Consider the following 21,715-nt stretch of genomic DNA (forward strand, 5'->3'; position numbering starts at 1 on the left):
CTTGAGCCTCTAGAAGAAACATAATTCTACTGACACCTTGACTTTAGCCCAGTGAGACCCATGTCAAACTTCTGACCTCTAGAACTGTTAAGCTAATAGTTGGATTGTTTTTTGTTTTGTTTTGTTTTGTTTTTGAGATGGGAGTCTTGCTCCATCACCCAGGCTGGAGTGCAGTGACGCGATCTTGGCTCACTGCAACCTCCTCCTCCTGGGTTCAAGCAGTTCTCCCACCTCAGCCTCTTGAGTAGCTGGGATTACAGGTGCATGCCGCCATGCCTAATTTTTTTTTTTTCTTGAGATGGAGTCTTACTCTGTCGCCCATGCTAGAGTGCAGTGGCATAATCTCGGCTCACTGCAACATCCACCTCCCGGGTACAAGCGAATATCCTGCCTCAAACTCCCGAATAGCTGGGACTACAGCGAGTGCCACCATGCCCGGCTAATTTTTGGTATTTTTAGTAGACACGCAGTTTCACCATGTTGGCCAGGCTGGTCTCGAACTCCTGACCTCAGGTGATCTGCCCGCCTGGGCCTCCCAAAGTGCTGGGATTACAGGCGTAAGCCACCGTGCCTGGCCCAGCTGGACTGTTTTAAGTTTGAGGTAACTTCTATACCTGCACAAAAAACTAATATTATCCAAATGTAAACAGCTTATTCTATAGAACAAAATGTTAAGGGGGCTTAAAAGTCTTAAAGATTTATTAATCCATTGTTTAATTTATACTAGTGAATTTGGATAATGATTACAATTCACTTCAAGCAAATTCAAATCCTTGAATAACAAATTTGAATTGAAAAAATTAAATTATACCCATTCAATGTACTGTCATTCTTTTAACAATGTTTCAGAACAAAGAAAATGTCACAGAGTTATATGCGGTTTTTATCTGGTATGGGGCAAAATAAACAGTTACCAACAGAAAATATTTCTACAGCCCCAAAATAGCTTACTTACAAATATTTACAAAATTCATTCTTATAGTACTCATGTAGTTTTGTACTTGACAGTGTACAGAGATGAAAAATTAAAATTGAGCTTTTTTATTAGAAAGACAATAGTACATAATTTAGCCCTTGCTATAAGTATTCAATAAAAAAGTGGAGATATTTTTATTCCCAGGTAATTGTCACATACAGTCTTTCTTCTCTACTTCTGCCTCATTCTGTGTCACTTTAGTATGCATATCTCCTGTACATTTTTTCTCCTCTGTACACATCTGTGCCATGGCTTCTGGTGTCATTTCTTCTGCTTTGCTCTGCACTGGGACTTCGCTGTGGCCGTTTTTTTATCTCCCTTTGCTTGTAACTACCAGGACTTCTGCTCCGGCTTCTCCTGCTCCTTTCCTCCCTGCCATGGCTTCTGCTGCTCCCCTCCTTTCTTTCAGAGCCTCTCTTCTCTGGGCTATGATGACGGCTTCTGGACTTTTTGTCAGAATCGGAATGGCTCCATTTGCTGTTCTCCCTAGAACTCTCGCGTTTTAAGAACCTGGGCTTTTCCTTGGCTTTTTCCCGGTTATGGTGACTGCTAGAAAGTTCTTCATGAAGTTTTCTCTTCTTAGACTTGTCCTTCTCTTCAGAATCACTGTTGTTATGCCCTGAACACTTGCTTTTCTTTCTTTTCTTCCTTTCTATTTTTTTTTCTTTATTGTCACTCTCACTCTCACTACTGCTTTCTGAAGTCTCAGTACAGGAAGAGGAGGAGGAGGAGGAGGAAGAGGAGGAAGAAGAGGACTTATGTTTTTTGTGCTTACTTCTGCTCTTCTGAAACTTTTTCTTTTTTCTATCTTTTTTCTTTTTTTTCTTCTCCAGTCGATCTAATTTCCTGTAATTGGGAAACAAACAGTAACAGACTGTGTGAAAAATAGCTATTTCATCAACTGTAAGTTACGAACAAACAATATATTTTCTTAGAAGTTATTAAAGATCGTATCCATGGCAGGGCGCGGTGGCTCACGCCTATAATCTCAGCACTTTGGGAGGCCAAGGCGAGCGGATCACAAGGTCAGGAGTTCGAGATCAGACTAACATGGTGAAACCCCATCTCTAGTAAAAATACAAAAATTATCTGGGCATGGTGGCACATGCCTGTAATCTCAGCTACTCAGGAGGCTGAGGCAGGAGAATCGCTTGAACCTGGGAGGCAGAGGTTGCAGTGAGTCAAAATCATGCCACTGCACTCTAGCATGGGCAACAGAGTGAGACTCTGTCTTAAAAACAAAACAAAACAAAAAACTCGTATCCATATATGAACGCATTGTTTACTAAATGACAACTCATTTTCTTCCTTTAAAATTATTCAAAGCATGTATACATTAAATTTAAAAAATGCATCAAGCCAATTTTCTGACTATACTTCAATAGTAATGACTACTTTTGTGTTAAATTCTTACTGATATGAAATTATATAGCACTCTAAATGGTCATCCTAAAGAAAGTCTGCGAAAGGTGTGTAACATCAGTTGGAACTACTATAAAAGCAAATAGACAGCTATAATCAGATGAAAAATTAATTTTATGTACTATTTTATAGTATGTAAATATTAATCAACATTACATTATCAAAATTCAAGAATATTCTCCAGAAATTCTAAGAGTACACATTAAACTTTTGAAATATTACTTTTATAAAATAATATAGTTAATACTTGTTTTCAACAATTTTTTTTTTTTTTTTTTTGAGACGGAGTGTCGCTCTGTCGCCCAGGCTGGAGTGCAGTGGCCGGATCTCAGCTCACTGCAAGCTCTGCCTCCCGGGTTTACGCCATTCTCCTGCCTCAGCCTCCCGAGTAGCTGGGACTACAGGTGCCTGCCACCTTGCTCGGCTAGTTTTTTGTATTTTTTAGTAGAGACGGGGTTTCACCGTGTTAGCCAGGATGGTCTCGATCTCCTGACCTCGTGATCCGCTCGTCTTGGCCTCCCAAAGTGCTGGGATTACAGGCTTGAGGCACCGCGCCCGGCAATTGTTTAGTTTTATAAATAATTAGGACAATCCTATTAAAACGTTCTGAATTTCTAAAGAGTACTTCACATTCTCGGAGGAGTAACTTATTTATATGGTATGTTTGAGTTACTCTGAAAATAAGTCTCTAGGTTCTGTCTAGCCATTCTCAAAACTCTACATACTGAAAGCATCATGAGCTCCCTCTATTGGACTCAGCAGACATTTCTTGGATTCTTTAATTCGGAGGTAGTCTGTTTAACAAAATTCACGTTTACCTTAAATTTAAGCATTCTTTCTGCATTCTCATAAGATTTTACAAAACATTAAAAAAAAAAAAGGCCAAAAATGTTTCCTAAGAACAAATTGCATGCGAAGATGCATACAAATCTATTTTGAAAAGTAAAAGTTATAAATAAGTATAATTCTAAAATGTTCTGAAAAGTGCAATAGTTTTGTGGTATAATCTGAGTATATAATCTTACATCTGAGTATACAATTTCCATGTTACTGAAAAGACAGACAAAATTGTATTAGCTATGGGTGAAGAATAATCAATAAATGTGATACACAGTTTAAGTACCTTCATGAGCTCTTAGGATCAGAGTTGTATACGATACTGAGATGAATACTAAGGAAAAAATAAATATATTAAATATACACTTTTAAATTACCTGAGAAGTTTCTGTTTTTGTTTGGTTGTTAGTGACTTTAAAAATTCAACTTCTGGATCTTCTTCACCCTCACTTGCAACATACTCCTGAGTCAACAAAGACATCATTAAATTGCTAGATTTCAAGACAATGTAGTTATAAGATAAAAAAGAAAACATTTATAAATAAGTTTTGTATCAGGGACACACTGTAGATGAATACGGTATTTTGGATTGGGAAATGGGAGGGAATTAAACATTTTTTTTGTAGTCTCCCTGCCAAAGTGGATCATACAGCACTAAGAGGTTAACATGACTGCTTTGCCAGCATCAGGAAACTCTTCCAGGAAAAGGATGATAGACACACACAGAGAAAATGTTTAGAGCATGACTTCCATTCTCTATCTCTTCAATGTTAACACTTGCCAGTTTAAATACTTTATTTTTAATTTAATGAAATATAAATATAATTTTTAATTTAATGAGTTTTAAAGGCAGGTCAAAATATCCACAATTTTAGCCTTTATAATTTCAACAGCACATTATCAAATATATAATAATATAGCCCTTCAAACTCAATCATTTTCTGGACCTATGTATAGTTTAATAAAATAAATAAGTTTCAAATATTTTCTACGATTTTTAGGGGTTTTTACCTACTTCTAACCATTGGTTCTATTTAATGTCATATCACGGATAATTTAGCAGGAAGGAAAAACCAACAGCCTCATCACCAGTTCAGTTAGATATTTTATCCACATAAACTCAGAGGAGCAGTTTCATTTATTAAAATACAGGTTTGTAAACAATTTCTCATTTAGGTTAAAATAATAAAGCCAAATCAAAATACATTTTGGGTATTTGCTTTGCTCTATCTTACTTTCCTATGGATATATGCATATTGGAAAACATTAAGTAGCAATTCACAAGCAATCACATTTAGATTTATAGACATTTTCAGCTTACTGATAAAAAGATCATTACCTGTGATGGATCATTTGCGGTCAAGTTTCTCCCCAGTACATTTCGTTTCAGTGCAAACCCACTGTTTCTCATCTCCGCTATTAGCTCCGAGGGGTGCATCGATGGCCCTGTTCACAAAAATCACAGTTTGAATGTATCATTTATATCTCTCTACCTTTTTCGGACTCCACAGTAGGAATGCAGTTGAAGCTTTGTTAAGTAAAATCACAGCTAAATCAACTCAATAATCTTCTGCTGAGCAAATAATCAGATATGATTTTCTAAAACAGCAGTCTGGAGATTCGAATAGAAAATAATTGCATTTTTCTTTACGTGCAAGGGGAGTCTTCTTATGTAACTTTGTCATATTGAAAAAGATACATTTAGATGTTATCTGGTTGGCAGTTTTTAATATAAAATCAAAGCAAAATATTATAATAAAAAACTACAATTAAATTTTTAGTAGTTATTCTCTCAGTAAGAGTTCATTTAAAAGATATATTTTTAAAGGTACATGAGAAATTTATTATCCTCATTTCCAAATCAAAATTCCTCATCCTTATTTGTCAAATAACAATACTGAATACATTGCCATGTGGTTGCTAATCACACATGCGCGCGCGCGCGCACACACACACACACACACACACACACACACACCACCTATGGGTAACCACCAAGTACTTTAATTAATCTTGCTTTTATTCCCAGATTTTGAAATTTTTAATTACTAGATTAGGCTGGTAACAGGCAGTTTTAGGCTGGCTATTAGTACGTATGTTTTATATTTTTTTATAAGACACTACACTTCCATTTTTGCAAAATCTCAGACTGAAAAGTGAGATTTTTGGTCCCCAAATATGAACTAACAATAAATTTTAAAAATTTTCGGCTGGGAGTGGTGGCTTATGCATGTTATCCCAGCATTTTGGAAGGCCGAGGTGGAAGGATCACTTGAGCCCGGGAGTTCAAGACCAACTTGGCCAACATGGCAAAACCCTGTCTCTAAATAAATAAATTAATATACTTTTTTAAAGGTTTGCCTCCTACCCTCAAACATAAGGTTTATGTAAGGTAAGAGAGACTCTTTACCTCCTTTTGTATATTCCTGTTTCATTTTGTTTTCCCTGCTGCTAGCAAACTAATGACAACATTTCATGGCAGCTATTTAAAGTTGCCACCCTAAATCACCTACACTGGCTTAAATGAACTACCTCAGCTGATGTGTCTGTCATTTACGGAAGAATAAGACAGTTACTGCCAACAAGGAGTTCATAAGGGAGGGTAGGGGGATAGAAAAATATTCAGAAATGAGTTCTTTAGTTTGTTGGTTACTTTGTCTATTTCTTTGAACTGCTTCATTGGTCTTTTACCACTTATTTGCGCGCTCACCTGCATGTTACCATGGAAAGCAAAAGGCAATCAGTTAAAATTTGTTTACCTGTCAATAGCAGATGTGGTTAAAAATTTGATGAGAAAAACTCAGTTATAATATATTTTACTGGACTTTCCAGGCTTTACCATTCCATTCATATTGTCAAAAACAACTGAAAGTTTGCTCTAGGTACAAGGGAGATGATGGGAAAAAACTGTCTATTATTGGAGTATGGGGGAAGCTATTAATGATGTCATAGTTTTAGGAAAAAAAGGCTTATTTAGTTAAGAACAAACAAAAACGCCTGTCTTACATTAATATTTCATTTCAAACCAAGAGGGTTTTTAATTTAATTTTTCTTCTATACAAAATTTTTAATTCCTATGTATTACTTTAATGGCCCTTTAATTATTCAGTCTGATGGCTAATGTTGATAATACAATCTTAAATAAAATTGAATTTTAAATATTAATACTGGTTGCCTCTAAATGGCATAAAAGTGCTCAAACAATTAAGAGCTTTTTTTTTTTGAGATGGAGTCTCACTCTGTCGCCCAGACTGGAGTGCAGTGGTGTGATCTCGGCTCACTGCAACCTCTGCCACCTGGGTTCAAGTAATTCTCCTGCCCCAGCCTCCAGAGTAGCTGGGATTACAGGTGCCTGCCACCACACCCGGCTAAGTTTTGTATTTGTAGTAGAGACGGGGTTTCACCATGTTGGTCAGGTTGGTCTCACACTCCTGACCTCGTGATCTGCCCGCCTCAGCCTCCTAAAGTGCTGGGATTACAGGTGTGAGCCACCGTGCCCAGCTCAATTAAGAGCTTTAAATGAATAACAAAATGTTTACTTTGGTGGCTTCTCAAATTTCTCATGTAGGAACTTAATATTATAAAGTAGAAAATGTCTCTTCTGAAGTGTCAAAACTACATTTCCGTGTCAACAATTTTATTAGATATCAAATGAATTCAGACACCAAACTTGTTAAGAATTAGAATAAAAACCACTCCAGTAAAGGGTAACAAAGCTTGGCCATCATGAGAGGTTATACTAATTTCACCAGTTTTCATCACAAGATGGGTAATTTTAATAAGATGTTATAGAAAGTGTGCCTTCTTTAAAAGTACTTCCAACTACTTCAAGAAAATGATGTATTTTCCCAGTGTTACAGAGACTATACAGATTATTAAACATTACTCTTCTAGCATTTACATTTTTCAAAAACCCCAACTAAAAACTCTGTGTAGTATATAAATTTAGCACACTTTCACAATGTATGACTGCAAATACAGTGCTTAGTAAAGTGCTTGACAAATAGTACTTAATAAAGACTATTATTTTTACCAGTAGCTATTCAACTTTCTTATATAAAGAAATTATGTCTTTTAATATATAACATATATATATATATATATATATATTTTTTTTTTTTTTTTTGGTAGAGATGGGGTTTTGCCATGTTGCCTAGGCTGGTCTTGAACTCCTCAGCTCAAACAATCCACCTGCCTCGGTCTCCCAAAATGCTGGGTTTACAGGTGTGAGTCACTGTGCCTGGCCACTATGCAACTTCCATGACTATCTCATGGTACTTTTCATAATTCAAAAAAATGCTCTCAGTAGTAATACTTTTCATAATCCAGTCTTATTTACTTTTTTTTTTTTTTTTTTGTACTTAAACCTTCTCCTATCAACCAAAGTTCTGGGCTTAAAGTTCTAGGTTTAAAAGGAGATGAAACAAGTCAGGTTTAATTAAGATATATTTAGCAAGTATCTTTACACTTTCAATTATGACAGAGGCTATGTAGAGTTACATTGACAGAAATGACTCCAGATCATTTGAGAACTCAAAATTTAGTTGATACAATAGATTACAGATATGTTGATAAAACAGATTACACAAATATGTTCAAATGCAAAATACTTTTATGTATGGTGCCTTAATAATTTCAATTATAGCTGGAGTTGGATCTTAGAAATTGTTTGGCTTATTCTTAAATTTGCTATGGTAGAATAATACTAGAGAATTCAGAAAGAGGGCATTTGTTCTAAAATGCAGATTTGTGAGGGCCCCTTTCTAGATCATCTCAGCCAAGCCTTTGCAGCATGCAAACCAACGTCCCTACTTAGAAAAGCAGGTCCACTGAAGAAACTGCTTCCAACATTCATTTATTTTACAAACTTCTCTTTGCTGTGATATGGATAAGTGTCAAAATACCAATTGTGTACAGTTCCATGTTCTGATTAGACCACAGGCTCTACTAGAAAAATACCATGAAATCAGAGTCTCAGGAAAGAAAAAATTCTTAGAAGGTAAATTATGCCATACAAAATTATGTGTGTAAAGCGCTTAATCTAGTCACTAAGAGTATTCTTTTTTTTTTTTTTCTTTTGAGACAGAGTCTCGCTGTGTCTCCCAGACTGCAGTGCAGTGGCCTGATCTCCAGTGGCGCGATCTCGGCTCACTGCAAGCTCCACTCCCGGGTTCCCGCCATTCTCCTGCCTCAGCCTCCCGAGTAGCTGGGACTACAGGCGCCCGCCACCACGCCCGGCTAATTTTTTGTATTTTTAGTAGAGACGGGGTTTCACCGTGTTAGCCAGGATGGTCTCGATCTCCTGACCTCGTGATCCACCCGCCTCGGCCTCCCAAAGTGCTGGGATTACGGGCGTGAGCCACCATGCCCGGCCAAGAGTATTCATTTTTACAGAACAAAAACAATGAAAGGTAAAAAAAGAATGTCCTGTTGCAAAATAGGTATTTTATCAAAGAATAATATATAAACTCAAAAGTTCTGGCTATGAGGAAATGTCATACAACTGACTCCACAGTTATAGTATGGCAGTCCCAGGGGAACGCCACAAATGGCATACGAGGGAGACTAAAGCTGAAGGCAAAGACACTTGTGTTTCACTGCAAACACTAGGTCCATCTGCTCCATTCGAAGTTCATCATTCTTTTTTTTTGAGACTTTGTCTCTCTCTGTCGCTCAGGCTGGAGCGCAGTGGTATGATCTCAGCTCACTGGCAAGCTCCGCCTCCTGGGTTCACGCCATTCTCCTGCCTCAGCCTCCCGAGTAGCTGGGACTACAGGCGCCCGCACCACGCCTGGCTAATTTTTTGTATTTTTAGTAGAGACGGGGTTTCACTGTGTTAGCCAGGATGGTCTCCATCTCCTGACCTCGTGATCTGCCTGCCTCAGCCTCCCAAAGTGCTGGGATTACAGGCGTGAGCCACCTGGCCTGGCCCATCATTCTTTTCAAACAATGCATTATCACCTACAATTAAATAGGAGAAAAGGGGGCAGTGAGTTGTAGGTTAGGGTAAGGCTGATTAGAAATGCCTTTCCTGGCCAGGCGCAGTGGCTCACGCCTGTAGTCCCAGCACTTTTGGAGGCAGAGGCGGGTGGATCGCCTGAGTCCAGGAGTTCAAGAGCAGTTTGGGCAACATGGTGAGACTCTGTCTCTACAAAAATTAGCTGGCCGTGGTGGTGCACATGCCTAGACTCCCAGCTACTAGACAAGCTGAGGTAGGAGGATCACTTGAACACAGGAGCTGTGATCTCACCACTGCACTGCAGCCTGAGCAACAGAGTGAGATCCTGTCAAAAGAAAGACAGAAAAAAAGACAGACGGTAAGAAGGAAAGAGAAAGAAAGGGAAGGAAAGGGAAGGCGAAGGAAAGAAAGAAAGGACAGACCAACCGACCAGCCTCTCTCTCCCTCTCCCAAATTTAACACATTATGTACTTAATTTATAGAATGCCACTGTTGGCTGAAACTAAATGGCTACCCTAAAGTCAATATAGTTTTGCTTTTTTTTTTTTTTTTTTTTTTTTTTTTTTTGAGACGGAGTCTTGCTCTGTGCCCCAGGCTGGAGTGCAGTGGCGCAATCTCGGCTCACTGCAAGCTCCGCCTCCCGGGTTCACGCCATTCTCCTGCCTCAGCCTCCCGAGTAGCTGGGACTACAGGCGCCCGCCACCTCGCCCGGCTAATTTTCTTGTATTTTTAGTAGAGACGGGGGTTTCACCGTGTTAGCCAGGATGGTCTCGATCTCCTGACCTCGTGATCCACCCGTCTTGGCCTCCCAAAGTGCTGGGATTACAGGCTTGAGCCACCGCGCCCGGCCTAGTTTTGCTTTCTATTACAGTGATGATCTATTTTTTTCCCTTCTCATCGTGTGTTTCAGCTTTATATTATGGGAAACTGCAAACCTACATCACATAGCTTCAACAATTAACAATATTTTGCCATTCTTGTCTTATCTATTACTTTCAAATTTATTTCTTTTTTCATAGAATATTGTAAATAAAATCTCAACCTCAATACTTTTATTATGCTTCTCAACATTGATAATTTTAAAATGTCATCAAATAGTCAACATTCAGATTTCTCAAACTGTCTCAAAAGTATCTTTTTACAGTTGGTTTGTTCAGATTAGGATACAAACAAGGTCCACATATTGTATTTGATTTATAGATCTCTTAATCTAAAACACGTATCTAACTTCCCCTCCCTACTGTTATTCATTTGTTAAAGAAATTGGGTAATCTGTCCTGTAGATTTCCCACATTCTGGACAGTGATGCCATTTAATATGTTTCTCTAGCTCTTATATTTCCTATAAATTGGTAGTTAAGTCTAGAGGCTTACTATTAAATTATTTTGATATTTTATACCACATACTTTGGGGGAGTATATGGCAAGTTTTGTAAAGTTTGGATTTAGGAAAATGATACCTGAAAATACACTTCTAGCTAATGAAAACATGTTTCTGGCTAAAGAAAAAGGAGGCCCAGACTGCTTATATGTTCTTGTAATCACTTTCCCATGTATTTATTGCAGCCAAACTAACAGTAGTATAACTGTAAAAGGTTTTAAAATAAACCTCAAACATTATCACAAATTAAATATGATTATTTCCATGAAAGTACAATCTTCTGTCCCTTTTCCTTTCCTAAAATTGGCTATATCTAGTGAATAAGCCAGTCCCTGTCACTAAATGTAAAAAGGACAGTTAGACACTAGAGTATTGATCAACAGGGAGATCTGTGTCTAATAGGACTTATCAAGAATTATCTTACACTTATATTTGATTCCTAATATTACCATAACCTTTCTTTTAAGAAAGCTTAGAGAAAGTTACCTTTTAAAAAGCTAAAAAAAGGGGCTTATTAGGAACATGCAGCATAACACCCGGGAAAAAGTGAAGAAAGCTATTAATAAAGTGTGTGGGTGATTTTTATTTATATAGATGAGAATGTTTTATGTATGATTTTCTAAAGGTTATGCAAGAACCAATTGTACTGAATTGTAATAAAACTGCTCCATACTGGGAATTTTCCTGACACACTGCCAGTTCATCTTAGTGGAGGGTGGAGACAATAGGGTTTCTTATTGCCCTTATCCCAAGTTCATACTGAAGACAGCTAACTGATGTCTATTGAAACACACAATGTAAAGGAAAAATTAAACATTTCATTTTAGTCTATGTGTCTGCAAAGTACACAAAGGCAAAGAAATATGAAACTGTCTTTATTGTATGCTAGTAAAAAAAAATCAGTTTATTAGAAACTTTGCCTTACAGAATGAATATATTTTATTTTTATTTTTATTATTTTTATTTTGAGATGGAGTGTTGCTCTGTCACCCAGGCTGGAGTGCAATGATGCCATCTCAGCTCACTGCAACTTCCACCTCCTGGGTTCAAGCAATTCTCCTGCCTCAGCCTCCTGAGTAGCTGTGATTACAGGTGCCAGCCCCCAAACCCGGCTAAGTTTTGTATTTTAGTAGAGATGGGGGTTTTATCATATTGGTCAGGCTGGTCTCAAACTCCTGACCTCAAATGATCCACCTGCCTTGGCCTCCCAAAGTGCTAGGATTACAGGCATGAGCCACCGTGCCTGGCCTAGAATGAATATAAAGATGTATGACTTATACGTAATTACTTATATTTTCTTTTTTTTTTTTTTTCCGAGACGGAGTCTCACTCTGTCGCCCAGGCTGGAGTGCAGTGGCGCAATCTCGGCTCACTGCAAGCTCTGCCTCCCGGGTTCACGCCATTCTCCTGCCTCAGCCTCCTGAGTAGCTGGGACTACAGGCGCCCACCACCACGCCCGGCTAATTTTTTTGTATTTTTAGTAGAGACCGGGTTTCACGGTGTTAGCCAGGATGGCCTCGATCTCCTGACCTCGTGATCCGTCCGCCTCAGCCTCCCAAAGTGCTGGGATTACAGGCGTGAGCCACCGCGCCCGGCCTACTTATATTTTCAACTTAATTTATATGCAAATATTTTAATGATGATACATCTGGCAATAATAGTTAATTCACAGCCCTAGACTACAAAAAATCATTTGTGCTGTGATGAACCTGAAGTATTTAGAAGTCAGCATTATTATTACTATTATTTTTTGAGACAGAGTCTCAGTCTCTTCCCTTGGCTGGAGTGCAGCAGCACAATCTCGGCTCACTGCAACCTCTCCCTCTCAGGTTCAAGCGATCCTCTCGCCTCAGTCTCCCAAGGAGCTGGGATAACAGGCGCACACCACCATGCCCGGCTAATTTTTGTATTTTTAGTAGAGACGAGGTTCACCATATTGGCCAGGCTGGTCTCGAACTCCTGACCTCAGCCTCTCAAAGTGCTGGGATTATAGGCATGGGCCACCGTGCCCAGCCCAGAATTTAGCATTATGTTTTAAATGAGTTATGGGAATATTAATGCTCTTGAAAAGTTAAGCATCCATGAGCCTCAAAAACTTGTTGAATCAAATAAATGAGATACCAAAGAGTACCTACTGTATGATTTCACTTATATGAAGCTCAAGAACAGATAAAATTAATACACTGGATTAGGAATTTAAAAATTGGTTGTGGGAGGAGAAGTCAGCCTGGAAAAGGACAGAAGGGCATTTTCTAGGGTGATGGCAATGCTCTGTATCTTGTCAGGGATGTTGGTTACCTGGGAGCATACATTTATCAAATTCCAACTCTACATTTAAGACCAGTGCATTTTACTTAAAAAAAAAAAAAAAAAAAAAAAACATGAGATTTTAAATCCATAAACAGTGATTACTGAGTAACTATGGTACTGTATCCACTCATTATATCTATACACTATGAGAAGACCTCTGCAAATGGAATTCAAACTTACATATCTCAAGTATATAACACAGAAAATGGTTTAAAAAATTAGTGTGTAATACCAGTCAGAATGGTGATGATTAAAAAGTCAGGAAACAACAGGTGCTGGACAGGATGTGGAGAAACAGGAATGCTTTTACATTGTTGGTGAGAGTGTAAGCTAGTTCAACCATTGTGGAAGACAGTGTGGCAATTCCTCAAGGATCCAGAACTAGAAATACCATTTGACCCAGCAATTCCATTACTGGGTATATACCCAAAGGATTATAAATCATGCTACTATAAAGACACATGCACACATAGGTTTATTGCAGCACTGTTCACAATAGCAAAGACTTGGAACCAACCCAAACGTCCATCAATGATAGACTAGATTAAGAAAACGTGGCATATCTACACCATGGAATACTATACAGTAATAAAAAAGGATGAGTTCATGTCCTTTGTAGCGACATGGATGAAGCTGGAAACCATCATTCTGAGAAACTATTGCAAGGACAGAAAACCAAACACCGCATGTTCTCAGTCATAGGTGGGAATTGAACAATGAGAACACTTGGACACAGGGTGGGGAACATCACACACTGGGGCCTGTCGTGGGGTGGTAGAATAGGGGAGGGATAGCATTAGGAGAAATACCTAATGTAAATGACGAGTTGATGGGTGCAGTAAATCAACATGGCACATATATACATATGTAACAAACCTGCATGTTGTGTACATGTACCCTAGAACTTAAATAAAATTAATTAATTAAAAAAATTAGTGTGTAATATTGAGATTTTATTATTTTATCTCCTTAGCGCTTGAGAGAGCTTGTTTTTTGCTTCAAGTTTATAATATTTTGGGGAAAATTTTTCATAGGAAAGAACTTAAATTGCAAATTTTTATTATACATTCAGAAGAGATTATAAATGGTAATGTTTAGAATAGTTAGCAAAGCCTTTCCATTCGCTTACTCACTAAACCAGTTAGTGGAACACGGAGGTTTGTGTTAAATTCATTAAGAATGATTTGGGCAGAAGAATTAATATTTAATATGTGGACTAAATTTCATTCATTCTCCTTTTCTCAGGTAATCACAAACTAATTTCTTTACTTGAAGCTGATAGACCTTGAGTAGATGAAATGATGGTAATAGGAAGAGTCATGTAAAAGAGAGTTATGACTGATTGGAGAATCATAATACCCCTTTGAGATTATGGGAAGTGTAGCCTCCACTAGTACATGACTTTAACACCAAGCAGGTTCATTTACTGACAGAACAAGATTGTAATTAATTTGTTCAAGTCAACGAAATTTCACGGAACAGCCATTCTAACAACAAATTTAATTACAAAATTATCATAATGTGTATAAATAATTTGAAATGACTTAACCATTGGTAATACCTAAAATAAAATAGCCAAAATGTGAAGTACTAATTAGGAGCATCATTTTGACCTTTGAAGCACTATGACTGGACAAGTTTTACTGAAATACCTTGTTAATAGGCCAGCATTTCTTTTCAACTAACTAGCTTCCTCTCACATAAAAAAATTTTAAACATCAAATCACCTACATATTATAAAGGAGAGACTTATAATCAACTATAATCAAGTACAATCAAGTACGATCAACTGTATATTATAAAAGAGGGAAATGGTGCCCAACTTCACTTCTTTATTTTGAGGTTGTTTCTTTATTTACTAGTTTCAATATTTTCCTGTTTCAGGAGTTTAGCTTTAATAAAATTCTGGTAACACAAATGTTTTTCTGCAGTAGAATTATGTTGGAGGATTAAAAAGAAGTCTGCCATTAGATGCAGGGCTATGAGTAGCTATCCTGGGAGGACTTCACCTCTCCAAGGAGTTGCATAAGGGAACTGCTCCATAACAGATTCAGGTGGCGTTGCCAGAAGGGCCACTGAATTTATCATCTTTCTTTCTATAGGAAGTTCCTCTGGTGTGCTCCTAGCTGTCTTCCTAGCAAAGATTATGATCAGACAATTATTTTGGGAAATTCTCGAATGTGTTCCCAAGCAACAAAAATGTCTTCAACACGAAAGGCTTATGAAAAGATGGAGGAGGAGCATGTGCAGCACTTGTTGCAGAAAACTTCTATCAGTACCATGGCTTAGTGCAGCATTCTTCAAGAAAAATTAAATCAAGAATTAGGAAAAATTAGGCAAGGAGAAGAACACTGATACACAAATAAATCTTTGCAGCAAGTGTAAAATAAAACTTCCTTAAACTATTCATTTTCATATGGTTAGAACACAATAAAAACTACAGTGTAAACAAGATTGGATAGAAACATTTGAGATATTGAGTCCCTATCATATTTTACCCATTTGTGGTGTGTCTGGAACTCAGACTGAAGCAATTCTCCCTTTTTTTTAAAAGCAATTTTGTATATTTATAGTGTATCCAGTGACATTATTTTGAATTTGAAATTTACTTTTATTCAAATCATGAAATTCACCATATTATCCTATCTACTCAGTCCCAAATATGTGAAAAAATTATCTAAATTAAAAAAAATTATGGCAGGGCTGAGCATTGTGGCTTATGCCTCTAATCCCAGCACTTTGGGAGGCCGAGGCCAGAGGAACACTTAAACCTGGGAGTTTGAGACTAGCCTGGGTAACATAGTGAGATCCTGTAAATTTTTTTACAAAAAAATTTGGAAATGATCCACGCATTGTGGTATGTGCCTGTGGTCCCAGCTACTCTGAAGGCTGAGGTGGGAGGACTACTTGAGCCCAGGAGGTCAAGGCTGCAGTGAGCTGCAACTGTGCCACTGCACTCTGGCCTGGGGGACAAAGCAAGACCTTTTCTCAAAAAAAAAAAAAAAATTATGGCAAAGTATAGATAGATAATAACTGAAAAATCCAAAACTCAATTAGTGAAATACAAAATAAATGTTAACAAATTTGGAGTCAATGTTTATTCACTTTTTGTTGCTTTTATAACTTCTGGGGTTCAGTCCAATACAGAGAGCTTGAAAGTCCTCTTATTCTTATAACAAGAAAAAAGTTGAAAAACAGAAAATTTAAAAATCTTAAATTTATCAGAGAATTGAGGTCTCAGGGCAAACCGCTGCCCTGAAAACTGGAGAGATAGGTAATACAGACTATTACAGTTTGCTGGAATCAGAAACTACTGCTGGAGCCAGCCATTGGTAGGAATACTTAGAGTAATTTGACTAATTGTTGGAGACTGAGCTGGACTAGCTTGACAGATAAAATCTCCTAGAGGCCCAAGCATAGTAGAGCCCCCTTTCATGAGTTTTACTTCCAGAGTCTCCAGCAGGTTCTCATTGCGAACACCAAAGCACAATCTCCGTGTGCTTCCCTTTCGCCAGCGCGAAGGGAAAAGTAACCATTTCCAAATATGCCCAGAGCATTTTGTTTTCCTTAACAAATGCTTACTCTCAAGGGAAACTATGTCACCACAGCCAAGCCTACATGGGAAAATAAAGCTGAGAAACACACGTGAAGGTTGCAGCCCACAGGCACAGGCTCACTAAAAGACTAAGACTTAATCATAGAATAAGAGAATGCTTCCTTCTCCCCCACATCTTACTACCACATGAGGAGCATTCCTGTATAATATCAGGGGATTAAAAAGAAAAGAACTGCAAAGCTCAGACTCTTAATACTGCAAGAGGAGTCTTTTGGGAAAGCTAAAGATAAGGGCAGACAAAAACAAGGACACTAGAGGAAATTTTAGTCTCTGACATCTACAGTGACAGCAAACAGTAGATACAGTCTAAGGCCTAGCCAGATAAACATAAAACCTCACCTTACAGGCCTGTTTACCTCAGTTCCTTTTACATGATACACCATGTCCAGCTTTCAACAAAAAATTACAAGGTATGCTGTATTAGTCTGTTTTCATGCTGCTGATAAAGACATACCCTAGACGGGGAAATTTACAAAAGAAAGAGGTTTAATTGGACTTATAGTTCCACGTGTTTGGGGAAGCCTCACAATCACGGCAGAAGGCAAGGAGAAGCAAGTCACATCTTACCTGGATGGCAGCAGGCAAAGAGAGAGAGCCTGTGCAGGGGAATTCCTCTTTTTAACCCATCAGATCTCATGAGACTTACTCACTATCACAAGAACAGCATGGGAAACACTTGCCCCCGTGATTCAATTACCTCCCACCGGGTCCCTCCCACAACACATGGGAATTCAAGATGAGATCTGGGTGGCGACACAGCCAACCCATATCATATGCCAAAAGGCAAAAGCCACAGTCTAAAGAGAAAAGCAAGCATCAAACCAGACTTAGATATGGCAGAGATTCTGGAAGTATCAGACTGGGAATTTAAAATAACTAAGATTAATATGTTAAGGACTCTAATGGAAAAACTGGACAACATGCAAGAACAGATGGATAATGTAAGCAAAGAGAGGGAAGCTCTTAGAATCAAAGGAAATGCTAGAAATCAAAAAACACTTATCAGACTTAGATTAGTTGTAAATTCATATTTACAATGCCTTTGATGGGCTCATTAGGAGGAAAGAACCAGTGAGCTTTAAGATATGTCAGTGGAAACTTCCCAAACTGAAAAGAGAGAAAAGAAAAAGAATATTCAAGAACTGTGGGACAATTATGAAAAATGTTACATGTGTATAATGGAAATAATGGAGAATGAAAAGAGAAAGGAACAGAAGAAATATCTGAAATAACAATGGCTGAGGATTTCCCAAAACTAATGATATATGCCAAACCACACATCCATAGCTCAGAAAACACCAAGCAAGATCAATACCAAGAAATCCATACCTAAGCATATCACATTCATACTGTAAAAAAATCAAAGATGAAGAAATTTAGTATCTAGTGCAAGTATCCTTCAAAAGTGAAGAAGAAATAAAGACCTTTTCAGACAACAAAAATGGAGGAAATTTTGCCAGTAGACTTGTCTTTAAGGAAATATTGAAAGAAGTCACTTAGTGAGAAAGAAAATCATACAGGCCAGAAACTCATATCTACATAAAGACAGAATGTTTGAGAAAGAGATGAAGTATGTCAAATACAATCTTTTATTTTTAATATTCTTAACTGATCTAAAAAGACAAGTTTGTTCAAAATAATGAAAACAACAATATACAGGGTATTATAGCTTAGATATGAATGAAATGTGTGGCAGCAATGTTATAAGGGATGCGAGGGAGCTATTCAGTTGTAGAACAGGGACTGGGTTACTCTGTTATGAGTTACCTGTACTAACCATGAAGTTGTATAGTATTATTCAAGAGTGAACTTACATTAGTTGTAAATTTATATTTACAACTGTGGCATACACATACAAAAGTGGTTCTAGGGCAATCACTAAAAAAATTTTTAGAGTATAATTAATATACTAAAAGAGGAGATAAAATGGATTCCTATAAAATGCTCAATTAAAATCAGAGAAAACAGAAACTAAGAGACAAAAAATGAAACAAAAAATTACAGCAATGAATAGAAAACAATTACAAATATAGTAGATATTAATCCAACTATTTCAATCATTGCTTTTGATAAGAATGGTCTTAACACACCAATTAAAAGACAGAGGCTGGGTGTGGTGGCTCACATCTGTAATCCCAGTACTTTGGGAGGCCAAGACAGGAGGCCAGGAGTTGAAGACCAGCCTGCGCAACATAGTGAGAGTCTGTCTCTACAAAAAATATTTTAAAAAATTAGCTGGGCATTGGGCGCGGTGGCTCATGCCTGTATTCCCAGCACTTTGGGAGGCCAAGGCAGGTGGATCATGAGGTCAAGAGATCGAGACCATCTTGGCCAACATGGTGAAACTCGGTCGCTACTAAAAATACAAAAATTAGCTGGGTATGGTGTTGCACGCCTGTAGTCCCAGCTACTTGGGATGCTGAGGCAGGAGAATCATTTGAACCTTGGAGGTGGAGGTTGCAGTAAGCCGAGATCATGCCACTGCACTCCAGCTGGGCAAGAGAGCAAGATTCTGTCCCCACCCCCCAAAAACAAAAAATTTGGTGGGCATGATTGTGCATGCTTGATATCCTAGTTACTTGGGAGGCTAAGGTGGGAGGATAGCTTAAGCCCAGGAGTTTGAGACCACAGTGGGCTATGACCTTGCCACTACACTCCAGCCTGGGCAAGTGAGAGGGATGCTGTCTCTTAAAAAAAAAAAAAAAAAAAAAAAGACTTTGAGTAGATAAAAAAACAAGACCCAACTATAGGTTATTGTTGTCCACAAGAAACCCACTTTAGAAATAAAGACACAGATAAATTAAAAGGACAGAAAAATATATACCATGCTAACACTAATTGATAAGGCTGGAGTACCTATATTAATGTCAGACAGGTAGATTTCAGAGCAAGGAAAATCATCAAGGATAAAGACAGACATTACATAAATTATAAAGGGGTCAATTATCTAGGAAGATACAACAATCCCATGTGTACATGCCTAACAATGAGCATCAAAATATATGAGGCAAAAACAGATATAAAGGTTTTTAGAAACAGACAAATCTGCTGTAATAGCTGGAGATGTCAACACCCCTCTATCAGTAACTGACAGATCCAGCAAGCAGAAAATCAGCAGGATATAGAACTGAATAGTACCATCCATCAACTGGATGTACTAACATTAATAGAATACTTCCTCTAACAACAGCAGAATATACATTCTTCTCCCATTTGTATAGAACATTCACCAAATAGACCACATTCTGGGCCATATGAGACACCTCAACAAAGGTAAAAGAATAGAAATCATACAAAGTATGCTCACAGACCATAATGGAATTCAACCAGAAATCAGTAACAGAAAGATGGCTGGAAAATCCCCAAATACTTAGAGATCTAAAAACACACTTATAAATAAACACAGGAGTCAAAAAGTAGTTAAAAAGAAAGTTAAAAAAAATTTTTTGAACTAAAGAAAATGGCTGGGCGCAGTGGCCCACACCAGTAATCCCAGCACTTTGGGAGGCCAAGGCAGGAGGACTGCTTGAGCTCAGTTTGAAGCTGCAGTGAGCTATGACTGTGCCATTGCATTTCAGCCTGGGCAACAGAGACCCTGACTCTAAAAAAGAAAATGAAAATACAATTGCTGTGTAATCAGGAATTTGGCTAGCCTTTGTCCCTAGAGTCTTGGGTCACTAGGTACATAGTAAATAAGCAGTAAGATTTTAAAAGGCATCTTTTTTCCTGAGCAGCAATTCTCAACAATGGGCTTAAAATCTTCAGTAAATCATGCTGTAAACAGATGTGCTGTCACCTAGGCTTTGTTCTTCCATTTACAGAGCACATGCAAAGTAGATTTAGCATAATTTTTAAGGGCCCTAGAATTTTCAGAATGATAAATGAACATTGCCTTCATAAATTATCAGCTACATTAGCCTCTAACAAGAGAGTTAGCTTGTCCTTTCAAGCTTTGAAGCCAGGTACTGACTTCTCTTTGCTAGCTATGAAAGTCGTAGATGGCATCTTTTGCCAACAGAAGGCTGTTTTATCTACATTGAAAACCTGTTGTTTAGTGTCACTACCGTCATCAATTATCTTAGCTATATTTTCTAGAGAACCTGCTGCAGCTTCTACATCAGCATTTGCTGCTTCACCTTGCAGTTTTGTTAGGGTTGTGGCTTCTTCCCTTAAACCTTATGAACCAATCTCTGCTAGCTTCCAAATTTTCTTCTGCAGCTTCCTCACCTCTATTAGCCTTCACAGAGTTGAAGAGAGTTTGGGGCCTTGCTTTGGCTTAAGGGAATGTTGTGGATGGTTCGATCTTCTATCCAGATTACTAAACTTTTCTCTGTATCAGCAGTAAGGCTGTTTCACTCTTTTCTCATTTGTGTGTTCATTGGAGTAGCACTTTTGATTTCCTTCAAGAACTTTCCCTTTGCATTCACAAGTTAGCTAATTGGTGTAGGAGGCTTACCTTTCTACCTATTTCAGCTTTCAACATGCTTTCCTTATTAAGCTTAATCATTTCTAGCTTTTGATTAAAGTGAGAGATGTGTGATTCTTCCTTTCATTTGAACACTTAGAGGCCATTGTAGGGTTAATTGCCTAAATTCAGTATCATTGTGTCTCAGAGAACAGGGAGGCCTGAAGAAAGGGAGAGAGATGAGGGAAGAGGCAGTGGGTGGAGCATTCAGAACACACAAAACGTTTATCCATTAAGTTCACCATCTTCTATAGGTGCAGTTTGCAGCGTCTCAAAACAATTACAATAGTAATGTCAAAGATCACTGAGCACAGACCACCATAATGATATAAAAATAAAAGTTTAAAATACTGCAATAACTACCAAACATGTGACCCAGAGACAAAGCAAGCACATACAGTTGGAAAACTGGTGCTGATAGATTTGCTCAGCACAGGCTTACCACAAACCTTCAATTTGTAACACAGCATCTGCAAAGGGCAAGAAAGTGAAGCAGGATCAAACAAGGCAAGCCTGCATTAGAGTTTCAGGGCTGGTTGATCCACTATCACTGCTGGTGTAGAGCTGAGTTCAATGGTGGGCATAATGGGTGGTTGAGAAGCAGGCTAAAGGAGAGCTAGCACTCCCAGCAACCCCAGGTCTAGTTTTCCTACACAGTAACTGTTGATTTATTTATAAAAAGTTTCTGTAGCAATAGGGTCTTGCTGTGTTGCCAAGGTTGGTCTCAAAAAATGCTGGTCTTGAAGTATC

General features: G+C 38.0%; 1 protein-coding gene across 1 annotated transcript in view; it reads right to left on the reverse strand.

Annotated features, from left to right (window-relative positions):
• Positions 1–681: 681 nt before the first annotated feature.
• LOC105483209 (corepressor interacting with RBPJ, CIR1) overlaps positions 682–21,715 on the reverse strand; it is a 46,967-nt gene continuing 25,933 nt past the window's right edge. Inside the window, 11 exon segments of the mRNA XM_011743935.2 lie at positions 682–1,182; positions 1,184–1,268; positions 1,271–1,322; positions 1,324–1,631; positions 1,634–1,715; positions 1,717–1,822; positions 3,613–3,682; positions 3,685–3,698; positions 4,575–4,587; positions 4,590–4,637; positions 4,640–4,681. Coding sequence (XP_011742237.2) covers positions 1,128–1,182; positions 1,184–1,268; positions 1,271–1,322; positions 1,324–1,631; positions 1,634–1,715; positions 1,717–1,822; positions 3,613–3,682; positions 3,685–3,698; positions 4,575–4,587; positions 4,590–4,637; positions 4,640–4,681 — 875 coding nt within the window. The 3' untranslated portion in view covers positions 682–1,127.

Source organism: Macaca nemestrina, chromosome 11 (assembly GCF_043159975.1).
Source record: "Macaca nemestrina isolate mMacNem1 chromosome 11, mMacNem.hap1, whole genome shotgun sequence".
NCBI lineage: Eukaryota > Metazoa > Chordata > Mammalia > Primates > Cercopithecidae > Macaca > Macaca nemestrina.